This window comes from Corylus avellana, chromosome ca8, assembly GCF_901000735.1.
Source record: "Corylus avellana chromosome ca8, CavTom2PMs-1.0".
In the NCBI taxonomy this organism is placed as follows: domain Eukaryota; kingdom Viridiplantae; phylum Streptophyta; class Magnoliopsida; order Fagales; family Betulaceae; genus Corylus; species Corylus avellana.
In genome coordinates this window covers 6,544,564-6,560,834 of record NC_081548.1, presented here as the reverse complement: position 1 = coordinate 6,560,834, position 16,271 = coordinate 6,544,564, and the positions used below count along the sequence as shown (strand labels likewise).

The 16,271-nt window shown below is 32.5% G+C and overlaps 1 protein-coding gene across 1 annotated transcript; it reads right to left on the bottom strand.

Annotated features, from left to right (window-relative positions):
• Positions 1-4,216: 4,216 nt before the first annotated feature.
• Positions 4,217-5,258, bottom strand: LOC132190771 (blue copper protein-like). Its single transcript, XM_059605821.1, has 2 exons — positions 5,100-5,258; positions 4,217-4,540 (listed from the first exon to the last, which is right to left on the bottom strand). Exons 1-2 carry the CDS (start codon positions 5,256-5,258, stop codon positions 4,217-4,219), a joined length of 483 nt encoding a protein of 160 aa, XP_059461804.1.
• Between the last annotated feature and the right edge of the window lie 11,013 nt (positions 5,259-16,271).

The following is a 16,271-nucleotide window of genomic DNA, read 5'->3' as shown; positions in this document are numbered from 1 at the left end:
GATAAGACAGAATAACAAACTAACAAAGAAACCTAGTTTAAAACAAAAGATCAAAAGCTAAGATAAGTGTCTCTGATGTCCATCTGCGGAATAGGTGTGCCCGAGTGTGCTCGATCGCAGGCACAAAGGCGATCGATCGCACTACCAGAGAAGGGTGCACTTGATCATGCGATCGATCGCGTTCACAGGGGGTGATCGGTCACAATTCCAGGGACTATCATCTCGATACCAGGACTTGGACGCTTGATCGTAGCCAATGTGCGATCGATCGCAATTCCAGAGACCCCTACTGCAGCGCGAGTTTGGGACCTTTTCACCATCTTTTGGGGATCTTCATACCATCATCTATTTGGGTCTTCCTTATATATTCCCAAGCCTTCTGGTCTACATCACAAAGCCTAGGTTGGCTGAACGGTGCTAGACAGTATGAGGATCATTGGTGCGATTAGATGGTGGCAGAATTGGGTGGCAGTGAGATTGAGTTGTTGAATTGGGGCTTCAACATGGCGGAATGGCTGAACGACGACTTCATTTTCTTGTACATCAAACCCCTTCTTTGAGAGAAAGCTGTTGATATTTTTCTCCATCATTTCCATCTACTCATCTATTTTCTCAATTGATATCTTGATAAAGCCTTTGCACACAATCAAGAGACTAAAAAATTGTTTCTCAAGTCGATCAAGACGTGAATCCTCCCTAGATTGTTGATTACTATAGAAAACAACCAACCTAACTGCTCCGATACCAAATATTATGTGAATGACTTTTGCAAACACAAACACATAAAAGGGGATAGAATTTACGTTCTGAGAGAACCTATACCTTAGATTCTGAGGGAACTTAGACCTTTTAAATTTTGAGAAAACCTAAAAATCCTTTGTTCAGACACAATGTCTAGAATTAATTCTGCTTAATTTATTAATGAGCTTGATATCTTTAAATAGAAAATTATAATGCATAGTAAAAATAAAAGACTGAGTAGAATAAACTACTCTACTAATAATACTTATCTCTAATATTTAAATTCTAATCCCTACTTCTAATGTTCTTTATAAAGATAATATATTATCCTGAGGTATTTTAATTCTAAAATACCTCTATTATTAGACTCCTAATACAGCAACTTCAGTCACTGCAGCAAGGTCCCCTAATCAATCTAAATCACGAGTTGATCAACTCAATGCAGTGGGGAAAACCTGTTGATGAGGATGACTTCATTAACTATATCATGAATGCTGCATCGAGAAGTGACATGCACCTTTGACAACTTTAAAGTTGTAATGTTGAATCATGAAATGCTTCTTGCACACCATCGGTCGGCATCAACAACACCCTGAATTGGCTGATTCTGGTAATTTTGCACTTTACTCTCACAAACCAAAGACTCGTGGTCCATATGGCTCAAACAAAGGCAAAAACACAAATCAAAACCATAGCAACAATCAACCTCACCGAAACTCCAAAGGTATATATATACACAAAATATATGTTTCCTATCTGTTCTTACATTTTTTTTTATTTTTTATTTTTATAAAAATCATAACATAGTCCCCAATGAAGGGCCAAAGTATGAGAGAAGAGAAAAAAGAGAAATATTTTGGGTTAAAATAATAGATATGGAAGCTAAAGTGCTACAGGGAGCAATACGGAAGATAAGAGGTTATACGAAAGTTGTTGTGAATGCTCTTATCCTACCTTTTGTCCTGAAAAATGTTACTCAACATTTTCAAGTAATGTCTTTTAGCCTTTTTTTTTTTTTTTTTTAATGAGGCACATTCACATATACTTTTAGGGAAAAATATAAAAAAGCCCCCCAAACTACCAGCTGTTTTCGATTTAGCCCCCTAATATTTCAAAAGTGATAAAGTAGCTCCCCAAACTACCAAACTATTGCATTTTCGCCACTTCGTTAGTCAAAACTGTCAGTTTGGACGGAAACTACAAAATGACGTCGTTTTCTTACGAGTAAGTTACTACAATGCCCTTTTATGAAAAAAATAAATAAACTTGAAAAAATATAAAAAAGCTCCCCAAAATACTAGCCGTTTTTATTTTAGCCCCATAATGTTCAGAAAGTGATAAAGTAGCCCCCAAACTACCAAACAATTGTAATTTGGCCACTCCATTAGTCACTACCAACAAATATGATGAAAAATTTAAAACTATGTCGTTTTGGCAAGGGTAAGTTACCAAAATGCCCTTTTTGGGAAAAAAATCATATTAAAACAAGCAAGCAAAACGGTGCCGTTTTGCTTGAAATTAGGGTTTCCTTACACTTACCAAAACGGTGCCGCTTTGGTAAGTGTTAGGAATTAAAAGAAAAAACCCTAGACCCCACGTAGGTGACCCACAAAAAAACCCCCAACCCCAGTTTATCTCTCTCCCCAAAACCACCGGCCACCAAGTCGTTCTATCTCCGGCAGCCTATAAATCTTACCCATAACTCAATTTTTTTATTATATTTCATGGTATAGCTGTTGGATCGATGTAATTCCTAACACTTACCAAAATGGTGCTGTTTTGGTAAGTGTAAGGAAACCCTAATTTCAAGCAAAGCGGTGCCGTTTTGCGTGCTTGTTTTAATATGATTTTTTTCTTTCTAAAAGGACATTTTAGTAACTTACCCTTGTCAAATCGACATAGTTTTGAATTTTCCATCATATTTGACAGTAATGACTAACGAAGTAGCCAAATTATAACTGTTTGGTAGTTAAGGGGCTACTTTATTACTTTCTGAACATTATGGGGCTAAAATGAAAACGGTTGGTAGTTTGGGAGGCTTTTTTATATTTTTCCCAAATTTTTTTTTTTGTTCATAAAAGGGCATTGTAGTAACTTACCTATAACAAAACGACGTCGTTTTGCAGTTTCCGTCCAAACTGACGGTTTTGACTAACAGAGTGGCCAAAATACAATAGTTTGGTAGTTTGGTGGGCTACTTTATCACTTTTGGAGCATTAGGGGGCTAAATCAAAAACGGCTAGTAATTTAGGAGGCTTTTTTATATTTTTCCCATACTTTTAAGAAAAAGAAAAAAAGAAAAAAAAAATTGCAAAAGTATCCTTTGGCCTATTGTTGCCATAATGTTTGGCCCATTTTTTTGCATATTGTTGTTAAAGGCTTATTCCTTGTCATCGTTGTTGGTTGCCACAAAATCTAGCGAGTTTCCAGCCATCCTCCCCGCCTATGACATCAACAGCTATCATCTAAAAAAAAAAAAAAATCAAACTCAAGATTCCACAATTGTTTACTAGGGATGTTAAAATATATCATGAGATTTGATTTCAATTATCTTATTGTAATTGATTCTAATCTCCTATAATTAGATTTGATTAGATCTTCTACCTTTTAAGTAATCATGTTATTTTCATATTTGTATTATTCTCATCTACCCTAGTTTTCCTATAAACATGATTGTTTTCTATTATAAATGTTATCAAATCAAAAAAAAAACAAAATATAGTTCTTAAAACTTATTTTTATGTCTCTTTTTATTGGCAACCCTCTCTCCTTCCCCTCCCTTTATTTTTCACTTCTAAAAATAAAAAATAAAAAATAAAAAACATCTTTTTAAGATTACTTTTTTCACTTTTCTCTCACAAATGTCAACCTCTTATTACTATTTAAAAAAAAAAAAAAAAAAAAAAACTTGTCAAAAGGATTTACCAAACACCATCATGTTTACACCTCTCATTTCCCTTGTTATTATGTTTTCCTTCACTTGCCAACTATAGGATTCAGAACATATAATAATATATTTACACTACTTAGAAAAGTCAAGCCATTGAGAAAAGAGAAGTGATACATTTCTCAAATTTTTGTTTAAAAGTTGGTTCTAAATGATGTGTTATCTTCACATGAGCTTTATTATTTTGAGAAATATGTCACCAACTCGTAAAATGGTAACACATCATTTGGGAACTAACTTTTGGTGAAAATGTTTTAGAAGTATATTATTTCTCCTGAGGAAATTTCCACCCTCTCTTCACAATGTTAAATATCCTAAGCCCCACATGCTGTTTGCATGATAATTTAAAAAATATGCTCAAACATAGTATTTGGTACAAATATCAAGCACAAATGGTTTATAATTCAGAACACGAGTACTACTATAAATCAATAAATTCATATCCAATACAATGCAAACAATTAATGAATTCAATACACTCCACAAACATAAAAATAAAACTTTAGCTATAGTACTATTGATCTAACTTTAAACCATTTCCATCACAAGGATGCCAAAAATAGCAATCATCCACCAATAATATATAGGTGTAATGCTTCCCCTACATACTGATATGGGAGAAGGTGCTGGAGACACTGTTATGGCAAGCTTTTGATTGTTAATCTCACAATGATTGGCAACGCCACAAATATACCAATTTCTTCCCAAGGTTGCCAGGGTAATCACATCATTTCCACTAACCAAGGCCTCAATTCCCAACAGTGCCGCACATTGTTGGAAGCCAGTTTCATTGACTTCAAGAACAGTGTGGGATCCTGCTATATACTTGAAAACTGAACCAAGAAGTTTATTCTTCCATCATCAATCAAACTAAAAAGAAATATATTTACACGAATTAATTGACAACTAAATAAGAAACAAAAATAATCCACTAGCAACCCCTTAAAAACAAGGCAGCCTCAAAGTCGAGTAATGCTATGTACCAAAATCCGAATGGAAATGATTTTCCTTTACAAAAATTGGAGTAATGCTATGGGAGTGACTCCCCATCCACTTTTTGTAAAGGAAAAAACTTTCTTTTGTGATGAAATATAATCAATACTTTAATGCTCCGTCTCATGTATGATCATCTCAAACTCCATTTTAATAGTTGGGACTAACATCTGAAATATTTAATTAAATAAAGGTGAATTGACGGAATCAAGATTCGATCTCATTGCCTATGGCTGTGATATCATGTTAAATCACCACTTCAAAAATTTTAATCAATATTTTAAAGTTGATAGCAAAAATGTAAATTTAATCAATACTTGAACAAAGTGTCTGCGAGAGCAAATAAAACTAAAAAAATTACATAAAAAATATGGTAAGTTGAAGGCATAGCAACAAAATGTTTATAGTGTTAATTTACCAAGAGTGTCACTAAGAACTCCTTTCCTTGAGCCCAAGCTTGGTAATCAAAGTTAAGGGTCCAAACCTTGTCATCACCTACAAGAAACTCTGTGACCAAAAGTGAAGGGACAAGAATTGCTATGATTGCAAGGATGAAGAAATATTGGGAAGATGCCATTATAATCTCAAACTCTCCTTAATTTATCAGATTTATTCTCTTTAATTTGTTGTTGGTCTCAAAAACTATAAATGGTGGGTATTTATAATCAAAAATCTCACATATTGACAGTCTATGGACGGCAATACCAAATGGCAAAATTAATTTAATTTGTTGGAGTTTTTTTTTTTTTTTTTTTTTTTACGTGTCCACACAAGGGAAGGGGAAGGAGGGATTCGAACTAGTGACCTCCGCTTCATAAAACATGGTCCACAGCCGATTGAGTTACCCCTTGAGGACATTTGTTGGAGTTGTTAACGAGGCCTTTACTTATACATTTTGGATTGCTGACAAGTTTGAGACTATTGCTATCATTTGTGATAAAATATTAATTAAATTTTTTAGATAAGTGATGATTTAATGTGATATTAAAATAAAGCAAAAATCATGAGTTTAAACTCTGATCACTTCCTATGTTTCCCTACCTTTTAACTAAATGGGCCGCTTGAATTCATAACTTCGAAGTTTAAAAATTGGAAGTTTAAGCGGTTTTGCAATCATAACTTCGAAGTTTAAAAATTTGCAATATCAGTATCTTATGTTTCATCTTCTTTTAATTTTACCCATTTTTAGTTAAAATATCAAAAATACCCCTTTTAATAAAAAAAAATGAAAATTATAAAAAACAAAAATAAAAAATACATTGGACTCACCCACAACTTGGCACTGGGTTTGGACTGAACTTTATTTGTTCATTAGGAAAATGGAAGCCAATAGAGACCAAAGCTGGGTTTGATCTGTTACGAATGTGGGAATTAGAGACTAAGGACTATTTTATGAGTAATGCTAGAACCTGTCTTTTTATCCTCTCAAAGTTAATGTGATTTTTAAGATTATCATTAGATCAAATTTCAATAATAATCTATCCCAATTTCAATGATGATTTTAAATAGCATATCAACTTTGGAAGGATAAAAAATAATCCTTAACATTTCTCATATATTATTTTTTGTTTTCTAAATAATCACAAAATTAGCAGGTTATGATTGAGGGGTATAACCCGTTTAAATAAAATAGTCAGGTAATAGATGATTTTATATAGTCTTATATCAATGTCTCAATATAACACAAACCCAAACCTGACACCTAACACTAGGATTTACAATTTTTGTCACGACTTTCGAGCCCGACAAGGACCCACACGAAATTAATGGGTTAAAGGTCCGACCTGTTTAATTAAATAAATTGGATTAAGGTTTACCTATATAATCTTATATTCTTACTTTGACATAATTCGAATCCAAAACACGAACACAAATGGTCCCCTTGCAACCAATCTATCAACTCACATGGTACTTCCCAGCAATACATGTAGATGAATTCTGTTTTTTATAAGGAAAGAATGCCCATGAGAGAGTTGTTAATTATTCCACAAACTTTTCCTCTTCAAAATAGGAAAAATGATGCCCAACACACATTGGCAAATGGCAAGAAATGTATTACTGTGCAATTTTATGGAGAAGTGTTAGGCTTACAAACAAATTTTACAGAAAAACGTTTACAAACTAATGTAGCACAACATGATTAGGTTTTTTAAAATTTGAACTTATCTTATATCCAATCATATTATGCCACATTAGTTTGTAGAAGTTTTTCAGTAAAATTTATTTGTAAGCCTAGCATTCCTCAGTTCCATGTGATAAGTTGATAGCCAACTACTATTTAAAAGTTGTTAAGGACACGGATAGAACTAAGAATTTAACTTTAGAAGAGCAGGATTGTATTTAATTTTAAAAAATAAATTAATGAATTAAAAATTAAAAAACACTGTAAATTTGCCTCCTCGTCCCATCCCTGGTGAAGGACTTTTGGTTTCTGAATTTTCATTGAAAACAATGGCATTACCTATATATAAAAATCACCATGAATTTAATCATCCCCACACAAAGAGCATAGCCAAAGAGACATGAAATTCTCCATTTTGATCAAGCAATTCCATTCAAAATCAGAATTTATTTCTTTCTTTTCTTCTAAACAACACCAAGAAGAACTTTAAGAGGAGGGAAAATCTAAATCTAGACCTTCCCTCCTCCACTTTAACGGTAGTAGTGCTCGATGTCTTCTTTGTAGGCTCTACCGGTCTCCCTTTCTAGCGGATTGCTTTAGATCTTGTTTGTAGATTTATCTAGATCTAGGTCTAGATCCAGATCTAGTCTCTTCAACCTTAAATCTGTTCGTCTTCTTCGGCTAAGACGTGTCTTTCGAAGGGCTGTCTACGATGTCGTACTCCCCCACTACTGCTTGTGGAGTTTTTATTTTTTATTTTTTATTTTGTTTGTCCTGGCCTTCGGGTTGAGGATGGAGTAGATCGGTGTGGGGGCTTTAATCTCATGGTCGGATTTTTAGTTTCTAGTTATTTTTTATTTTTGTTTTGTATTTAGGCTAGCCATGTCTTAGATCTAATATGCTTGAAGCATATTTGTTCCTTAAATGTAATTGTACATAGGTTAGCGGAAACTTGAAGTCATTTTTATTAGTTTGTAACCTTCATAGCTTTTGGCTATGATTTTTTTGTGTTGTATGCTTTATGATATAAGAGCTTTATACCATGAAATTTCATCAATGGAAGTTCTATATTTTTCAAAAAAAAACAAAAATTCCATTCAAAATCAACCCCCAGTTGAGAAGAATAACAAGAAAAGCCAAGAGCTACAAGATCTTATAGAAAGATCAATCACCAAAAAAAAAAAAAAAAAAAAAGCAATGAGAAAATTACAAATCTACATCCTTTTATAGAGAGGAATGCAACTTATTCTTTCAAAAAAAAGGAATGCAACTTATTCTACGCAAATAATTATTACAAAATCACCCACTAATGGGAAAATTATAACAATAGAAAAATTGCAATAATATGTAATTATTATAATTGTGAAGTATATTAGGAAAATTTTATGGGATCCTATATATCAAGGATTTTATACCAGATCCAATGCAACTTGGGATCGCTTGCAAGGCAACTTCCAAAATTGTCCCAGCAGGCCAAATCAAGCACAAGAAGTTTCAATCTCCTGTGATCCTCATGCATATGGTTTCCATATCAGTTTGTCAATTCTTTTATGTAGCCGTTCAAGAAATTTCTCCTTACTGTGTTTTCCTCCATTTTTCTTCTTTCGGTGTTCACCACCGTCGATTGCAGAGAAAGAGAGAAGTCGAGCGCTAAGTGGAAAGGAATGTAGAGAAGGGTTGTCTTCTACATGCTTCAGAATTAGAACAAGTGTCACTAACAACATCATCATCATCATCATCACCATAAGTTTTTTCCTACCATTTTCATCCATTGTTCCTCACCCTCTCTTGCAATTGTTTTTTTTTTTTTGGGAACTTCAGGATGAATATTTGATCTACAACATATATAAAGCTTTTATACGCAGAGTAAGCTTTTAAGTTATAGATATTTTAGTTTGAAATTTTACTTATTATTACAAAATTTGATTTTATTTATTGTTTAAACATAGTAACCTTAAAAATGTTGAATGGTTTTTGGCTAGCTAACATGAACTTTGGTTAAGGTCATGTTTTCTATAAGATCTATATGTAGGTCTTATAGATTTAATGGTAGATTTGAAAATATATATATATAGATGGAGTTAGACGCAAGATGGACACGAGAAGGTAAAACATGATTTATCCATTAGAAAATTTGACAGAATCTGTTAATGAGTAACATCAATAGCAATCACACTATAACACGTATCACTTACAATTAAAAAAAAAAAAGCTGAGGAGGTGGTCGAGCCACCCCCTATGGCCAAATGGAGGTGGCTGAACCACTCCCACCATGGTCTTGGGGTTTTGTTTGGCCACCCCCCTTCATTTGGCCAAAGGGACTGACTCGACCATCCTTTTGAGTTTTTTTTTTTTTTTTTTTTTTTTTTTTTATTTGTAGTTTTACATTCTTTTTTTATTATTATTATTGTAGGTGACATGTTTTACAATGTGAATGGTGTTGATGTTGCTCATTAATGAATTCTATCAAATTTTCCAACAACACGGACCTCTTTTTTTTTCCGCTTACTCCAATGGAGTGTTTATAAACTATTTGTCAAACCCATGTGAACCAATTTTGCATTTTTCAAATTTATTTAAGTTAAGAGTTGTTTTTGCATTGTTACTCTGAAAATGTTTGATGGCTTTTTACTAACGTGAATTTTGGTTAAGGTTATGTGTCTTGACTCTTGAAATTTTATTACAGTCATCAATAATTTCTAAGATTTTTTTTTTTTTATTATTGCAAAAGTCATGTCTAATTGAACAGAAATATGTATTTTAATTTATTTAAGCTAAGAGTTGTTTTGGCATTGTTACTTTGGAAATGTTTGATGGCTTTTTACTAACTTGAATTTTGGTTAAGGTTATGTGTCTTGACTCTTCAAATTTTATTACAGTCATCAGTAATTTCTAACATTTTTTATTATTATTATTATTATGCAAAAGTCATGTCCAATCGAACATGAAATTTGTATTTTAATTTATTTAAGGTAAGAGTTGTTTACGCATTCATGGTGACCTTAGAAACATTTGATGGCTTTTGACTAAGGTGAACTTTTGTTAAGGTCGTGTCTTATAACTCTTGAGTTTTATTATAGTCATCGGGAATTTCTACAAGTTTTTTTTTTCTTTTTTTTTTTTTTCAAAAGTTCTGTTTAAGGAGCATGAAAGTTGTGTTTAAACTTGTAGGAGAGGACATGGCTTTAGGTGAAAAGTTATAGTCTAATTGGCCATTGTAATTTCATATACCTTTTTAAAGGATACATGGAAAAAAATAAATGTTGGCTTCAAAAAAGAGATATAAAAAGCGATGTCAAATTATTCGACCAACAAACTATGACATAGACATATGAAAAAAAAAAAAAAAAAAAAAGGGGTCATGATCTAAGTTTGTAATGCCCTCAAATCTGGCCTTGACCAGTCTAGTAAGGTTACTGGCAACTGTCCCAATATAGCTAATTGGTAGCTAACTGGAAAACCGTCCCTCAAATCATTATCAAAGTTAATGCATAGGAATGTGAGATAAATTTGAGAAATCTAATAATCATAAAGGAAATATATATTATACTCGAAATTTAGACATGAAGCAACTAATAGAAATAATAAGCTGATCAAACCTGGTAACAATGTGAAGATCTATATCTTAAACTATTTCATAGTGGCAACCTCACCACTCTTCTCTTCCTAGGAAGAGGTTTCCTACAAGATGTAATAGTTGTATAAGTCTAAAAATTTAATAAATAAACCTCACAATTGGGTACGACATGAGCCAATTATTACTAAACAAAAATAAACGTGCACTTTGACAAAGATTGGAAAGAGGTGTTGTCTCTGTTAATACACTATAAAATATCATTTTGTTGAAAGAAAAATGTGTACTACCAGCGGCAATCACCTAAGTGTTTTAATGTAGGAAACTAATGTTTTATTATGTCATAACTATCATATATGGTCTACCTAAGATATTACCTATTCTCGGCAGGATTGGCATTGTCCCGATGGACCTATAATACAATGTCGTTGCCCCGGCCATTATACGTTACCATCCATAACAGTAGTAGCCTGACCGAGTTCGACCTTGGATGGCCCACGCTACTAATGATGTACATCCTGTAGTGATCCACCAATTAAGGTTGCGTCGGTCACGAAATAACCATTGGATCCAAGACCCATATATCACATCCACATACACGTTTGACTATAGAATCAAGTTTATATAGTAAGTCCATGGCCGTCATACCGAACGTACCTGTGTACCATGTCATACGATGCATCTTATCAACTAGTTATTAAACCAGTTACCAAGTTATACGAAAATGTAGACATGATCATATCATACGCATGCTCAATCAGCTGACATATCGCACGTTTTTAAGGAAAGTAATCGTAAGTGTTTACTTACCTCGTGCGCTCGCTTGAGTTCTCCAACATCATAAATCTCTACTATAACAAAATACAATACATCATATATGTAGTACTAGAAAACTCTCCAAGTGACACAATAAGTTCTATCTAACAAAAGGGGTCGTCGAAACCTTAAGCTCACATATTTGAGTTTCTGGGCGTACGTCCTGCTCTCAGGGCGAACGCTCGGCCCCGTGGACGTACGTTCGGCTAGAGAGTGGAAACTCTTAGCCAGAAGCCCCAAACATAGTTTTATCCTTCTAGGATGTGGTAAATCTCATCCTAGGCTTCTAATGGACACATGCAAGGTAAAAAAACTTGCTAACATGCAAACTTTAAAGAAATCGAAGGCAAGTTTAAAGCTCTTCAGAATCATTCTTGGTTTTGTAAGAAAATGGGTACAAGAATTTGTCAAAGCATCTTTAAAACTTGTAATACTAAGAAAGTATTAATAACAACATGAAGGCAAAGGGAATGGTCAAGAAATTACCTTGATGATGGCAAAACTCCACCAAGGCTTCTACCTTTTCTTCAAAATCACTCATCACTCTAGGGTTAGGGTTTCTTGGTGTGAGAAGGGACTAAGGGTCGAAGGGAAGGGTTTATATAGGGGTTTAGGGCGTTCTCTCTTTTGAAAAGGTGGACAATGGGTTAAAATTACTTTTCAGAGTTGTCAAGGAACGTTCGGATACTATGGGGACAAACGCTTGCGTATTATTACACAATGAATAAAAGAGTTCAGACGTACATTTGGGTATTACCTAATGGTTCAAAGATTGGTCAACAAATGCTCATGGTGGTCCCCCTAGCGTACGCTTGCACTTGGGTTAAAAGCGTATGTTCAAGTAGTCCCCATAGCATACGTTCAATCAAAGAATGGGTGTCCTGGGTTTTGCTTAAAAGAGCTCAAGGGTTTAGGCTACTAATAAGGGGTTTAGGTTTTAGGGTTATAAAACCATGTTTTATGAAAATGTTTTGTTGCCTTGTATAGTAAATTATTAGCCTTTTAAAACTTGGTGTTTTATCGGGATATGACAAATTTTCACATAAAATTTACTTATATAAATTAAGTTGTCATAATTCATCATGACATTACAAATAATTGTTTTAAAACGATAAATATTGAAAAGATATCGTAGCTTTTGAGTTGATGGGTGAAATTATTTATTGACTAGGGTCATGTGTTTGTGTACTACTTGTCAGGCATATCACAATGTCTATTGGCAAACATTATTTTTAAGGATACAAATTTCCTCCAAATTAATTTGAAGAAAATTTCCTTCAACTTACTCTAATAAATGATAAGTGTCATTTCTCACATGTTTTCTTTAATATTTTAACCGTCATTTATTGTCATTCTATTAATTTAGGAACCAAAAGATTAATTTTTTAAAAACACAAAAATGTTGAATGACACTTGTCACTTATTTTAGAGTGAATTAAAAGAAATTTTCTCTAAATCAGTTCGAAGAAAATTTGCGTCCTATTTTTAATTGTTAAGATGCAATTTGTACACATATCCACTTGTAAGGATCGATGTGATGTTAACAATGAATAAGTAAAAGTGTATAGTTTAAAAATGACATTATGTTAGGTTAAAATATACATTCAAAGGATTGGCAAAGGAAGCGAAAAGACTTATATAAAGCTGTTTAGTTTGTTATATTAATCTTGGTCCCATACATAAATCTATAATAAACAATGGCATCGTCTTTTTTTTTCTTTTTCTTTTTTCTCCTTTTTACAAAATGAATATCAAATATTTCTGAATAGATATCTTATTACATATTAAATTTGACCCATACATAAAACTATGGTAAACCACGATATAATGGTCAATAATTTTTTTTTTTTTCTTTTTACAAAATGAATGGCAAATAATTATAAATAGATTCTCCCTTACTGTGTAATTCATAAAAGATGTTGAATTGTATCATCATATGATGACATAGTGTTGAGGACTTTGGGCCAAGTATGACAGCTTTTGAGATATTTGAATTTCCTCAAAATCATGTGTCTTCGCTTGTGTTATTAGTTTTTCTTATTAATTTAAAATTTTAGAAAAATGTGATGATTTAGTATGATATAAAAAATAAAATAAAATAAAAAAAAAGATAAAAATATGATTTTAAGGAAAATGATACATAGTTCATGTCCTTGCAAAACATACAGAAATTTGTTATAAATTGGTTTGTAGATAATTCATACAAACTAATCTAATAAAGTGAAATATGTCTCTTAGCTATTAAAAACACATGTGAGAAGTACATGTTATTAAAAAAATATGTTTTTCTCACATGTTAAATGACATATGTCACTTCATTAGATTGCTTTGTATGAATTAATTGTAAGAAAATCCTATGAAGCATGGCCTTTATGCCACATTTATTTACGTTTATATTTAATATAATTTTGGTTACTATTATATTTATTATAATTGTTTCGGTTACAATATCAAGGAATTTATTTTAGCAAAAGATGTTATGGAATTCAAAAAGATGTTATGAAATTTATTTCATTGAGTAATTTTGCTCCTTGATGTGGGAACAAAATTAATAACAATTAAGAGCAAAGGTCACTGACCTACCTATAAAAAGCCATATGTATTCCATCATTTTACACGATATTGTACTAGTAGACTTAGGTTAGAAGAACTTTTCTCTAAAATCTTGTTTTCTAGATTTCTAGATTCTCTGTTGCTAAAGAATTTTCTTCACTTCGCTTAAGCAAAGCAATGGCTGGAGGTGATTCTAAAATCCTTTTACTTCCGCTGTGTTTTTTACTATAGTATAATTTAGTTTATATGCTTTCATGTGGTATCAGAGCCATCTCTAGGCTATATTTGCTCAGCATATAATTATGTTAGCATTCGGTAATTATTGAGAATATTTGAGAATATTGTTTAGCCTTATATTTTTATTGTTCACATATGGTAGAAACAAGGCATGCAACTTTAACACTGTTGCTTATATATTTTGTTTTGCCATAAATTCCAGTTCGTATTCGGTGGTTTGTTTTCACTGTTTTGTCTTTCGCTGTTTAGATATATTCATTGTTCACATACTGTTACAGCAAAGCATGAAAACTATTAACACTGTTTGTGTATTTTTCATGTTTGAATCATTGATCTTTTATATTTGTATTATGCAATTGCACTGAAAATTCTTGTTGGAGAGACCACCACTATGCGTCCACCTTCTGTAAATGATTAAGATAATATACAACTTCATAAGTAAAAGTCTGGTTTTAATCGACTTAGTTTTTTCAGGTAGTGTTTCAACCTATATAGAAATCGGGTCAATTGGTTTGGGCCACTGGATATAGGTTTATTTTAACCCAAGCCTGATTCAATTAAAAAAATAAATAATAAATAAATAAAGAAGAGGGAAAGGGTTTTGTGCTCACATTTTTATTTCTCTTGTGATTTAAATTGTTCAATATTAAATTATTGTTTCTTTAATGCTTGAACTTAGGAATATATTTATTCTTTTAATTTATATTATTTAAATATAAATTGCTTGATGCCTAGACCTAAGAATAATTAACTAAGCCACAAATGTTAGTGAATGTTTATGGTACTATCCAAAATTGCAATGTCTAGGAAAGTTCTGGCTAAGAAAAGTCTTGGGATTTAAGTGTGCCATTGTACGCCCCCTTATGTTTCTGGGAACTTATCTAGTTGTACTTTAGAAAAATATTATTTACCCACTTCCATATTGGTTTGGTCTTTGTTCTTGGGAACTTTATTTTGGCATCTATACAATTATTAGATGTTAATGAAGTCGAGATATCATAATAATTTTGGGAGAACCACAGCATCCCAATTTTATAATGATAATTACATCAAGATTATATATGTGAACTTCATAAAGAAAATTAACATGATATTGTAATTAATTCATAAATTTAATTACTAATCCCCATAGGGACGCTTTTATTTTTATGAATTAATTAGAATAAGATAGTAAATTTAACATTGAAAATAAAATTTCTCTTAGGACCACAGGTATGGAAAAATGTTATTTATTAATATTAAATTTATTAGTCCTATTAATAAAGAGTAAATTTCATGCGTGATGCAACCTTTGCCCACAGATAGATTGAAATTTACTATTAAATTAGCATTGGTTAATTTAAATTAAGATTAATTTCATAGCATTAAAGTATTTTATTTTCCTTGATTATCGCAGCTATTTCTAGCACTGTTATTGAAAGTACTGTTCCAATGCTAAACGGAAATAATTTTTCTGAATGGAAAGAAAATTTGTTTTTTTATTTGGGGTGTATGGAACTTGACTTGGCTCTCCATGTGGATGAACCACCCGCCCTCACGGACATAAGTACGCCACAAGAGAGTGGTAAGCATGAACGGTGGGAGCGATCTCATCACTTAAGTCTCATGTTTATGAAATCTCATGTCATTAAGGGCATTAGGGGTTCTATCCCAGAATGCTATAAGGCAAAAGAATTCATTCAGACCGTTGAGGAACAATTTGTGAGTTCCGATAAGGCCTTAGCCAGACCCTAATGAAAAAGCTTTCAAACAAAACCTTTGACAATTCCAGAAGTGTGCGAGATCACATTATGGAAATGAGGGACATGTTTGCTCAACTGAAGTCTCTAGAGGTTGATATATCTGAGTCATTTTTGGTCCATTTCATCTTGAACTCTCTTCCTTCTAAATACACTCCTTTTAAGATCTCTTATAACACACATAAGGATTAATGGTCAGTAAATAAACTTCTGACCATGTGTGTTTAAGAAGAGGAGAGGTTAAAGCATGAGAAGCCAAAAAGTGTTCACATGGCTACTCATGATAAAGGAAGGACCAAGAGAGGCAAGAATGCCCCACATTTCAAGAAAGAGAACAAGTTGTCGATCAAGCAAAATGGCAATAATGATACTTATTTCTTCTACAAGAAAAAGGGGCATATGAAGAAAGATTGCCAAAAATATCAAAGATGACTCGAAAAGAAAGGTAATATCATATCTCTAGTATGTCCTGAATCTTTTTTTGTTGAGGCTCTTAGTAATACATGGTGGATTGATTCTGGTTCTACAATCCATATTGTTAATACAATG

Bases quoted from the DNA above. Each gene is read 5' to 3' on its own strand.
- LOC132190771 (XM_059605821.1), bottom strand. From the start codon at position 5,258: ATGGCATCTTCCCAATATTTCTTCATCCTTGCAATCATAGCAATTCTT. The intron at 4,541-5,099 runs GTAAATTAACAC...TGATGATGGAAG, and splicing joins AGTTCTTAGTGACACTCTTG to AATAAACTTCTTGGTTCAGT.